This window comes from Brassica napus, chromosome C1, assembly GCF_020379485.1.
Source record: "Brassica napus cultivar Da-Ae chromosome C1, Da-Ae, whole genome shotgun sequence".
Taxonomy (NCBI): Eukaryota; Viridiplantae; Streptophyta; class Magnoliopsida; order Brassicales; family Brassicaceae; genus Brassica; species Brassica napus.
The window spans coordinates 29353271-29365159 of NC_063444.1; the positions used below are offsets into that span (position 1 = coordinate 29353271).

Consider the following 11889-nt stretch of genomic DNA (forward strand, 5'->3'; position numbering starts at 1 on the left):
TCTTATTTGCCCGCTGGCCAGTTCTTCCAAGATACTTAGGGTACGACGGATTACCCCGCTACCACCCGCAAACGCAACTTTTGCAGTTGGTAGAAGTTGTTGGCATTTTAAAACAATCATTCAAACCACTCTAAACCTCATAAATTCAAAAGCTAGTTCCAGCTAACTTTTGCGGCTGCGGGCGGTTGCGGAACGATAGATTTTTCTTTTTTTTAAAACAATATAAGTACAAAAATAAAAATATTCGATAAAAATTTTAAATTGGAATTATAAAAATACTAAAATATATCTATTATATTTTAATTAATATTATAAAATTTTAAAATAAAAATATTTCTATAATTTAAAAAAAAATAAAACTATAACTTTCTAAAAATAATTTTTATATTTATTATAATATTATGATTTTTGATATTTTTATAATTATATAAAATGTAAATATTGTTAATTTATTATTTAACCGCTGATGTGTTTGGTAGTTAATTAGTCAAAAGTATCCCGCAAACGCACCAATTTCTAACCGAAGAACCAGTCGTACAAATCTCTTAAAACCGCTAGAAACCGCAACCACCCGCATTCACAAAACTTCCGCATCCGCAACCGCTGCGTTTGAACCAGTCAGACCCTTAGTGGTTGTCCACGTCATACATCTTTGACGACTTCTCTTTTTCTTGTCAGCTTGAGTAACACATCTTGTTCAAGCGCTGTTCATTTGTCTTCATTGATTCCACGAATGATATGTCTCATTCGTGCCTTCCAGTGTATGAATTCCGTTCATCTAACATGATAGTTTTTTGAATTGTCATTAAATCATTCATTGTTTCGATAGCTTTCACAGGACCTCAACCTATAGGTAGATAAATCAATCCAACGAGGTGACCCGCTCTAATGCTAAATGAAAAACCAAACTTACAGGAAACAACCGACTCAGACAATAGATTCAAGAATACATTTCACTTGTATTAGAATTATTTTTAAAAATCCTTACAAATCTGCTTAATCAGGATTAGTCAACGTCACATATGATTTAAGACAGACCAATTTCTAATCTTATCAGTAATTCAAAACGAAAATACTCTAGCTCTATAAACAAAAACAATCTATGTTTCTTAAGCTCTATGAAACACAAACATACCTAACCCTAACATCCTACATATATACTCACAAACGCAAAATCTTCTTTCCAATATTGTGATCAAACAAAATCTTCTTGTTTGCTAGCTTGGCCAAGTCTTCCAAGATACTTAGTCTTTAATCACGTCAAATATATTTTAACGACTTCCCTCTTTTTTCTCAACTCGAGTAACACAGCTGTCTGCTTGTGTGACTAACAGCTTCATCATAGAAGAAAAACTGAAACTAGCACATTAGCCGACGCACATGAGAAAGCATATAATTTTCCATTACAATAAAGCCACTCTAGTCTTTAAAATAATTGAAAGGAACCTTCGATTGAAAATCCACAACATACTAACCCACAACCAACATCGAACAACAAAACGAGGTTAAACAAAATCTCAAACCCTAAACACAATGAATACCAAGCAGTTAGGAACAGTCAAACAGAAATAAGATCATATAACTCTAGAGAGATGCTGATAAACAAGCTTTATATTCATAAACAGGCCCAATTACAGGGCATCCTACTTAAATTTCGATCATGGACATTGATCCACCACGGCTAGTTCTAGAGCATCATCAACCGCCGTTATGCAGACTGATAAAAAACAGAAGTAGACAAATAGTATAAACCATCGACACCCTTATCTGTCAATCTGAAACAAATGCCCTTTCATGATACAAGAAAGAGAAAGACTAAAGCAAGAAGCAAGGATTTCGTTTCAATTTATAAATCTATTAATTTACACAAAAAAGTTACCAAAAAAAAATTTGGTTATCAAAAAATTTGAATTTTATTGTTTTTTTTTTTTAACGCTGGATAATTATACTATTACAATTATGAGAAATAATACAGACGATTCTACAACCGATAATTCTACCTGTCGCATGAGGATTCACGCCCGAATGAATCACCAGAACCATATTGTTTTATCTTTGCACCTTTTTGTACGGATTCACTTTTGGCTGCATAATATTCGAATAACTTTGATATACAAGTGGGCTATTACATTAAAATTTATCCGAAACAAATTTATATACAAGTGGGCTATTACATTAAAATTTATGTGAAACAAATTTACGGGCCAATTGATAAAGATTACAGTTAATTAGCACAGAAGCAGTTGAAAGAAAAGAAGTTAAAAAAAAAAAAAGGAAAACAAAACGCAAGAAGCTCCTCGAAGAGTTCTCCGGCGACTTCTGAAAAAAAAACGTCTCCGATGAGGTAAACTGAGTGATATCCTTTGATAAAAGCCTCAATTTTGTTTCTGCCCATGTGTCTGTATATTCTTTTGTGTATCCTTTTTTGTCTGTACAATTACAAAATAAGTTTGTTTGCCACTTCCATGGTAGGTCTTATCATTAATTGAAAAATATCGAGTTGATTGGCCAAAAAGCTTCGAGCTTTGATGAAATACTTGTTTGCCCAAAACCCTAAAAATTGGATTAAAGAACATTAAGAAAATGTATGATTTTCACAGAATTTCGTGGTAAAAGTTGTTGTTGATAAACTTCGGGAAGGTCTAATCGAAGTATTTAGGTCATAGTCATCTTGAAAACTCTCAGTTCAAGTAGCATATTTTTCAATGTTTCAAGATTCAGTTATAGAGTGTGTCTGGGTTTATTAATGGAATTGTTCTACTTCAGGTCTTCTTCATGTGCTCAAAACGGGATGAGAGAGAGCAACGGTTTTCCACAAGTTCTTGAAGTTGCTCCGTTGAACAGTCTGCCTTACGTCGGTCCATTAAATGGCAATTCATCCATGTCTGGTAACAAGGCCAACGAGACTGCAGAGAAAACAGGACCTCCAGCAATGATATTTCTACCTTCTGAATCAGCTCCAGAGTTTTATAGCCTTATCTCTCAGTCAAAAACCGGAGTTGCCCTCACGGGAAGTGCAGCCATGGGGAAGATCGGACCAACTATTGGTTTGGTGGATATTGCTGAATCCGATGACTCTTACTATTTTCGTGTTTCCCTCCCTGGTGTTTCAAGAGATGAAAGTAAGTCTCAAAACCTTTTGCAGAAGAATACATCTGATATATACTTGTTCATGAGGTGCTTTATCTGTAACGTACAGAGGAGTTCAGCTGCGAAATAGAACCAGACGGTAAGATTCTGATCAAAGGAGCAACAACGACGGGAGAGAAGACAGTGTGCAAACACAATCAGGTGTTCAAGATGCTATCACAAAACTTATGCCCTCCAGGCCACTTCACCATCTCTTTCCAGCTTCCGGGTCCCGTGAGCAACGAAGATTTCAGCGGTAATTTTGGTGCAGATGGTGTTCTTGAGGGAGTAGTGAAGAAGCTCTACTACGAAGACTGAAAAACATCCAAGTATTGCTATTAGGAAGATGGTTGATTAGTGTATGCCTGACCGATTCTGCACCGCAGGTCATAGAATTTGTGCCTAAAAGGTCATTTTACTCTTCGAAGTGTGTTGAATCGTTGTCTAGAGACAAATATTTGTTAGTACGCCTACTTCTCTACAAACAACTCTTAGGTATTTTGTGTCTTTGAACTTGTTGACTTGTCGTGTTCAAGTAAGTGGTTGGTTAAATACTCTTATATGGTTGGTTTTAATATGTTATCAAAGCAAGGAAATAATCTGATTTAACTTGGCCTCTTCACGGTTGTGTAAATAAAAGACTTGTTAATGAAAGAAACACAACTTGAACATTCTTCGATTCATAACATGTCAACACAAATATGGGAAGACTTGTACGTCTTCTGTTACGAGTCTTCACGGAATACACAAACATCATTAGCTCAGAAGACCAAACAAAAGACAACTTAACAATAACCCCCATTACAACCCCAACCATAAACTTATGAACTTTGCCTGTCCACTTGAGAAGTTTCCACCTGGAGAGCTTGTGGTTAACACAACCATCCACTATCAATCCATCATGAGCACTGTTTGGCTCGGCCTTGCACTTAGAGAGAATTGAACCCAGAATTGGGGGTTCATTCGATCACTTTTCAACCAAATTGCCACTGTAAACTAATGAAAATAGCTTACAACATCTGAAGTATATTATTCTTTGTGGTGTCGAGTGACACCACTACCCAACACGTAGGTCCTGGAGATTGAGAAGATCGACCATATCAAGATTATGGAAACATGAAGATCAAGAAGAATAGGAAGTTAACATTTGTCTGACATATTAGGTTAGATGATTCACTATATAAACTAAGCATATTGGAACTTATTTCTCATGAGAGTCTAATAATACTTCTTCCAATTCACAAACTCTCAGTAACTTTTCAATAACCGTGGAGGGACTGAACCAGGAGTAACCATTCCAGCTGTGGTGTGGTTTGTACATGGCTCATCTTCGAGCTTGTCCGCTATCTCATTGCCACACAATCAGCCTTGAAGAAGATTATCCTCCTCTACAACATTACAGACGATCTACTATTAGAAAGATTGCGTAGGGGTTATTGGTTGTTGTATTTTAATGGATTTGAAAATCCGAACTAAATCTAGTGTTATTGGTTCTATGATTTTCAAATCTGTATTAAAATCATGTGTTATTGGTTTAATGATTTATAAATTTTGTATCAAATCAAGTGTTATTCAATCGCACGGATTTACTAATATATTTGATTTTATAATGGATTTGAATGAATTTGTTTGGATTTTTTAGTTAAGAATACAAAGACTCAAATCCGAGGGAAAACCTTCGGATTTGCATATTTTACTTGGATTTATAAATACTATATGGATTTCTAAATCAATCAAAATATATAAACCAATAACACCTTCTGCATCTACTAATTTTAACAAGAAAATAATGTTATTTCTTTATAATATAGAAAATACGAGGTAGGATTACGAACGTGAATATTTCATTTTCATGTACGACTTTTACAAATACACAGTACAATTAGACTATAAGAGAGAAGTAGAGAGCGTACGGTTGCAGATAACATTAGTAGAAATCAAGGAGTATGAGAAAACGAATGATGTTGAAACTTGAAAGAGACAGGCATCTTGGTAGTGATTAGGACCATTCTGCTTCACAGAATATATATTCTTGTTCTTAGGTGTTATTGGTTTATATATTTTGATTGATTTAGAAATCCCTATAGTATTTATAAATCCAAGTAAAATATGCAAATCCAGAGGTTTTCCCTCGGATTTGAGTCTTTGTATTTTTAACTAAAAAATCCAAACAAATTAGTAAATCCGTACGATTGAATAACACTTGATTTGATACAGAATTTATGAATCATTAAACCAATAACACATGATTTTAATACAGATTTGAAAATCATAGAACAAATAACACTAGATTTAGTTCGGATTTTCAAATCCATTAAAATACAACAACCAATAACCCCTACTTAAAATATCTGGGTAACAAAAACATAAATCAGTCTACGGTCTGGGCAAAACATCCATAACTGAAAACCCGAACCAGATCAAACTGATATATCTAAAACTAAAATCTGACGAACTCTCAAGTACCCAATTTTTTTTTATATTTTTATGTTCAAAATAACCGAACGAAACCGAAAACCAAATTAAACCAAGAATCGAATGGATACCAAAATATATGTATTTATAATTAAAAAATCTATTATCAATATCTAAAAGTAATTTTTAAACTAATTTTTTATAAAGTATCCAAACTACTCAAGGGATTCAAATATTTTTATTTGAAATATCTAAAGCAATTAGAATGATCCAAATTTTTATTCAAATCATCTTAATTATTTATTTTTTTATCTAAAATACTTGATATAATATCCAAATTACCAGAATTATCCAAAATAACCAGTGGGAACTGAATTTTGGAGTGTTTTCAGGTTCTTAGTTTTAGTATCTGAACCGAACACGAACCGTAAATAAGTTACGTTGTACGTAAAATACTTAACTGAACTGAAGTAACATCCGAAATGCTCAAGCTTAAATATTTGTAAGAGACTAGGATGACTATGGTAAATGCAAGGAGAATAAATTCTGTTGGGACTCTACCCTTTTTGTTTATTACATCTCGACGTGTAAACACTTGACACAGATCAAGGTTCGTTTTGCCGCAAGAGAACGGGGTTTCAAGCGCATCCTCCTTATGTGTGAGGCATGCACGGTAAAAATACAATTAGAACAAAAGAAAAATATATAATCGAGTTGAACCGAATAATTATATTTTACATCTATAATAACACTTAGAGATAATTATATTTTAACATATTGCTATTTCTTTTTATATATAAACTACTGTTTTTATATAAGAAAAAACAGTCATTTCTATTTTTCATTGTACATAGAATGGTATTATACAAGGATACACTGAAACAAAATCAATATCTATTATGCAGGTTCCTTATTTTAAATCAAAATAGTAAATATATTAAAATAGTTTTTTTCAAAAAATATATTAAAAATAGTATTAGGAGATAAAATGTGAATTTACCATTATTATAAAGTAGGTCACAATATGTTTTAGGCTCTGTTCAAAAACGCGGCCGCCTAGCCGCTTAGGCGTCCGCATAATCGCTACTCAGACCCTCTCCGCCACGATTTTAACCTAGGCGGATCACAAAATCGAAACTTGACTAATCGGCCCATTAAGCCAATTAATCGGCCCAATTGAATATTAAAAAAAATCCAAGTTCCAAGCTATTATAATAGTACTCGGGCTTTACAAGAAGTCCAAATGATTTATCCCTTTTCAAGGATGTATGTCTCTATATATAGAAGCAAGATTTTACTTCTTTTTCTTCTCTGGCCGATGTGGGACTTTGTCCTGAGAATTAATAATGCTAAAATAAACAATGCACTGAGTGGATGTCGAAGTCGGGTTGCGTAACAAATGTACAAGGTACTAAACCACTAGGAGACATCAGATTCTTGTTGTAACACGAACATGCCGATATATATAAACATATGAATATAATAAAAGTACAAAAACTAGGCCCCGCATACTCCCCGATTAATCCCCGATTTTTCTCTAACTCGCTAGGCGTGAGCCGGCCGCCCGACTAGCGCCTAGCGTAGTTCCGAACAGGGGTTTTAGGTAACCTAAATTTGTCCATCTATAACATCTAAAACTTGGTTATAGATAATGTATTAAACTAAGTTTGTATCTTAAAACAGACCAACATTATTCACTAACTTAAGTTGTTAGATTCTGACCAAAATACAGAATTTTTTTATTGCAAGTTCAAAAGATGTCAATTTATGATAGTATTTAATGAAAATGAAACAAATTAGAATTAACTGAATGCAATATTGATCCTACTCTTATCTCTGTCCGGTCAAAGAAATCTCTTCGAATAAGAAGGGGAAACTGTTTTTGTCCATCTCATACGGATCACCGTTTACCACAAATCCAACTCTATTCAACAACACGTGTATCCTCGTCTACCCACGTCAGGCACCTCACTCGTGACGTGGCGGATCCTGTACAATAACATGCTGATTCAATGTATCGTGTAGATTTGTGCGCATGTATATATGGCCATGGACGGGTTGTATCGACTGGTCACTTCTACCTGAAAAGAGAGAGAACTCGAATATTATCTCAACTTGTGTACGTAAGAGCGATGGCGTCTGAAAGACAAAAACAAGGAGGAGTACAACCTGGCAAAGAACACGTCATGGACCCAACTCCACAATTCTCTAGTTCAGACTACCAACCCTCCAACAAGCTTCGTGTAATTATTCTCTCAATTTTTTATACCAATGATTGAGAAAAATCCGTGTTGCAATCATGAATAAATCAGTAAATTCTTTTACGTGTGATATTCGTTTTCTGATCATATATGCATCGATAGATATGATATCATTACATATATACAAATTTGATCTTGGTTGGTATTTAGTCCTTCAGCTACATAAATTTGAATAACCCGACGTTCGGATCTGTACTTCACATGCCCTACTTAGTAATTTTGTAATGACTTTATTAATCTAATTTGTAAGTTCTATAATAAATGTACATACAGGGAAAGGTGGCCCTGATAACGGGCGGAGACTCGGGGATTGGTAGAGCCGTGAGTTACTGTTTTGCTCTTGAAGGTGCCACAGTTGCCTTCACGTACGTCAAGGGCCAAGAGGAAAAGGACGCACAAGAGACTCTACAAATGTTGAAGGAAGCAAAAACCTCGGAGGCTAAGGACCCGATTGCAATTCCAACGGATTTAGGATTCGATGAGAACTGCAAGAGGGTTGTAGACGAGGTTGTTAATGCGTTTGGACGCATCGATGTCTTGATCAATAACGCAGTGGAGCAGTACGAAAGCAATTCCATTGAAGAGATCGATGAGCCTAGGCTGGAACGTGTCTTCCGTACAAACATCTTTTCTTATTTCTTTCTCACAAGGTGAATCGAATCATTGAGATGTCTGCCTTTTGTTTTTATAAAGTCACACGTGTGATGGTAATTAATTGATTATTTTTACTTATTGGTCGATAGGCATGCGTTGAAGCATATGAAGGAAGGAAGCAGCATAATAAACACAACATCCGTGAACGCCTACAAGGGACACGCATCGCTTCTCGACTACACGGCTACAAAAGGAGCGATTGTGGCGTTTACTCGAGGTCTTGCACTTCAGCTTGCTGAGAAAGGGATCCGTGTTAATGGTGTAGCACCTGGTCCTATATGGACCCCCCTTATCCCAGCTTCGTTTAATGAGGAGAAGATTAAGAATTTCGGGACTGAAGTCCCGATGAAACGAGCCGGCCAGCCCATTGAGGTGGCACCATCCTACGTTTTCCTGGCTTGTAACCATTGCTCATCTTACTTCACAGGCCAAGTTCTTCACCCTAACGGTAATTCAATTCATTGATCATTTGTTTCCATACAATTTTGGGAATTATGTTTTAACTCTTTTCTGTTTTAATTGTTTAATTTGTGAAGGAGGTGCTATTGTGAATGCCTAAGGATTGGTTCGACCGTCTTTAAACGACAATGGGTCAACTGGCCTTTTGTTAGTTGTGTGTTTGTAATGTTTAAAGTTGGTACGTTTTGTAGTCTGCTGGAAGTAGTAGCAAAAAGTGTTAAAATAAAGATGATGTTAAAATTTTTGCCTTTGCAGTCTTAACACTAAAACATAAAAGACCTATTACGACATACATCAACAAAATCATTCAATCCAGTTCTGCCTTTCCATTCATATTATTTGGTTTCTAGGTAGAGATCCCGCGCGGATGAGAATGGATGAGAATGTCGGGAAAATAATAAAATTTAATTTACATTGTACAGGATGAGAATGTCGGGAAAATAATCAAATTTAATTTACATTTTTGTTTATAATTTCCGTTAGACATTATAACAAAAATGTACAATTTGCAATGTTTGATCATAAGCATATAGTACGTATAAGAAGATTTGGATTGTGATATATATTTTCCTAGGACACGGTTGGACAGTATTATTGATACGGACCAGGATTGGTTGCAAACTAAATGGGTCAGAAGAAATGATGAGCTGGTGAACTAATCTTTGACCTTATCTATGTCGAAAAAAATATTATGGCCCTATTCCATCCAATTCATTTTTGAGTAAGATTAAAAAAACTATTGCTCATCTCCCATGTGGAGACCAAAAATCGTTGTCCAAAACAATAACTTTATGATGTTTTGAAATGTTTAGAGATTGTGTAAGGGTCCTAGTAGGAGCGAGGGTTCCTTTGAGATGTTTAGAGATTGTGTTAGGGTCTGCGAAATGGCTGAGTTGAATCGGTTTTGGTGGTAGTTTTATTTGGTCAGGAGTTCGATGTAAAAAATACATACAGAGCAAGCTTGATCTATTTTTTGGAAATAAGGAGTGGAAAAGAATTTTCCCTCTAGCGATACAAGTATTCCTGGAAAGATGGGTTCAGATCATAAACCTATTCTAGTGTGTCTGTTTGGCAATCAGCATGGTGCTAGAGGTGCTTTCAGGTTCGATAAGAGAATGATCGGAAATCAGGAAGTGCGTGAGTACATCCATGAAGCTTGGAATTATCACTCTGGTAGTGGCCAGAGATCTTTAGTGCAAAGATTCGGATCTGTTCACATGAACTTGGGAAGTTGGAAGAGGGAGACCTGCAACAATTCAAGGGAGAGGATGAATGTCTTGAGAACTTATTTGGTGGCTGAGTATTCGACTGGAGATCTTAATTGGGAGAAAATAAACTTCCTGAAATCAGAGATTGCTCAAGCATTCTGCCATGAAGAAGAATTTCGGGGCCAGATGAGTAGAGATAAATGGCTTGTGGTAGGAGACAATAATACCAGTTTCTTTCATGCCTCAGTGAAGGATTCAAGGCGGAGGAACCAATTGTCTAAGCTGACAGATGATGCGGGTAGAGAAGCTACAAGTACTGATTCAATGGGCCAGGTTGAAGTGGAGTATTTCGAAACTTTATTTACTTCTGGAACTGGTGAAAACTTATCCGAAGTTTGTAGTGGTTTCACCACAAAGGTCACAGAGGAAATGAATGAAGCTTTGATAAGGGAGGTCACTACTGATGAGATTCGAGAGGCGGTGTTTGATATCAAAACTTCAAGTGCGCAGAGTAATGACGGTCTGAATGTGCTTTTCTTGCGGAAGTATTGGGACATCATTGATCCTGATATTTCAAAGGATATCAGGGCTTTCTTTATTCATGGTGTCTTCCCTCAAGAGTGGAATGTCACACATATATGTTTCATACCCAAAGTGACAGACCCTGTATGAATGGTAGACTCGAGGCCGATAAGTTTATGTATACAACATTGTATCGAGGATTCTAGTGGCTCGCCTGAAGCCTCTCTTGGGGAAGATAGTGAAGGACTCTAAGATCGGTTCACCCGACTGGATCAGATTTGATATGGACTCCGATGGAGAACTAGATGGATTGAAGGGTCGCACGAAGGTTGCGGAAGAGCCTCCGATATTCCTGACTTTAGTTGGTGCTTGATATGATTCACAAGTCCACCAAAAAAAGAATCTCGAACCGTTGCTTGATATGACTCACAAGACCAACAAATTTGAGAGGTGTTTGCTTGGATATGACTCACCAAGAAACAAAGAGAAGTTCTAGACAAAGAACAAACAGTTTTAACTCAAAAGCTTAGACAAAATCGATTCCTTTATTCCTTAGAAGAGATTACATACTTATAGAGTTTTGTAGTCAAAGACAATAAATAGAAATGTAGGAAAACAAGAAATAGAAAATATAAGTTTGACTAGATCTGGTCAAGGCACAGAAAATGGAGAAGACTATTCAAGATGACCGTTCGGCTCCTGTCCAGATGCATCCGAGTTGGTTGTGTTCAAGGCGGAAAGGATCAGCACATGGGCGGGACGATCAGCAAGGGCCACGGGACGTTCTGATCGGACAAGTTGCGTTCCAACATGGCCCAAGTCTTCCGAGAGCTTAAGGATCCTTGCCTTAGAGAAATATCCAAAAGGGAAGTCCATGATCGGATCGAACAAGGAAGAGAGATCATCAGTACAATCGCCGATACATGCGGTACGAGCCAAACGGGCCAAAAGAGAGTAGCTATGGTCTGAATCGGAGTTGGCTCGTCCTAAGTTGATTCTGGCTTGACCATCAGCCTTAGCTCGTCGAGTTGGCCGGGAAAGACGAGCTTCAGTTCGGGCAGTTCGATCATCTGGTCGTGGACCTGGCCGAAGTTCCAATCCGGACGTTCGCGGGTTGAGTCGGTACACGGCCCGATCGGTCTGTCTGGTCTGATCGGAAGAGTGAACCTCAACTGGGACGTCTGGAACGTTCTGATCTTCATGCTGGTCTGATTCGTCGGACTGGTCCATGGACTGGGGCA

General features: G+C 36.7%; 2 protein-coding genes across 2 annotated transcripts; both read left to right on the forward strand.

The window, feature by feature from the left end:
* Window positions 1-2189: 2189 nt before the first annotated feature.
* On the forward strand, window positions 2190-3689 carry LOC106392979 (alpha-crystallin domain-containing protein 22.3). Its single transcript, XM_022700786.2, has 3 exons — window positions 2190-2344; window positions 2767-3122; window positions 3200-3689. The coding sequence occupies exons 1-3, from the start codon at window positions 2340-2342 to the stop codon at window positions 3445-3447; spliced, it is 609 nt and encodes a 202-aa protein (XP_022556507.1). The 5' UTR covers window positions 2190-2339; the 3' UTR covers window positions 3448-3689.
* A 3917-nt stretch (window positions 3690-7606) lies between these two features.
* LOC106392387 (NADPH-dependent aldehyde reductase 1, chloroplastic) lies at window positions 7607-9160 on the forward strand. Its single transcript, XM_013833203.3, has 4 exons — window positions 7607-7787; window positions 8079-8455; window positions 8549-8907; window positions 8996-9160. The coding sequence occupies exons 1-4, from the start codon at window positions 7677-7679 to the stop codon at window positions 9016-9018; spliced, it is 870 nt and encodes a 289-aa protein (XP_013688657.2). The 5' UTR covers window positions 7607-7676; the 3' UTR covers window positions 9019-9160.
* Window positions 9161-11889: the final 2729 nt, after the last annotated feature.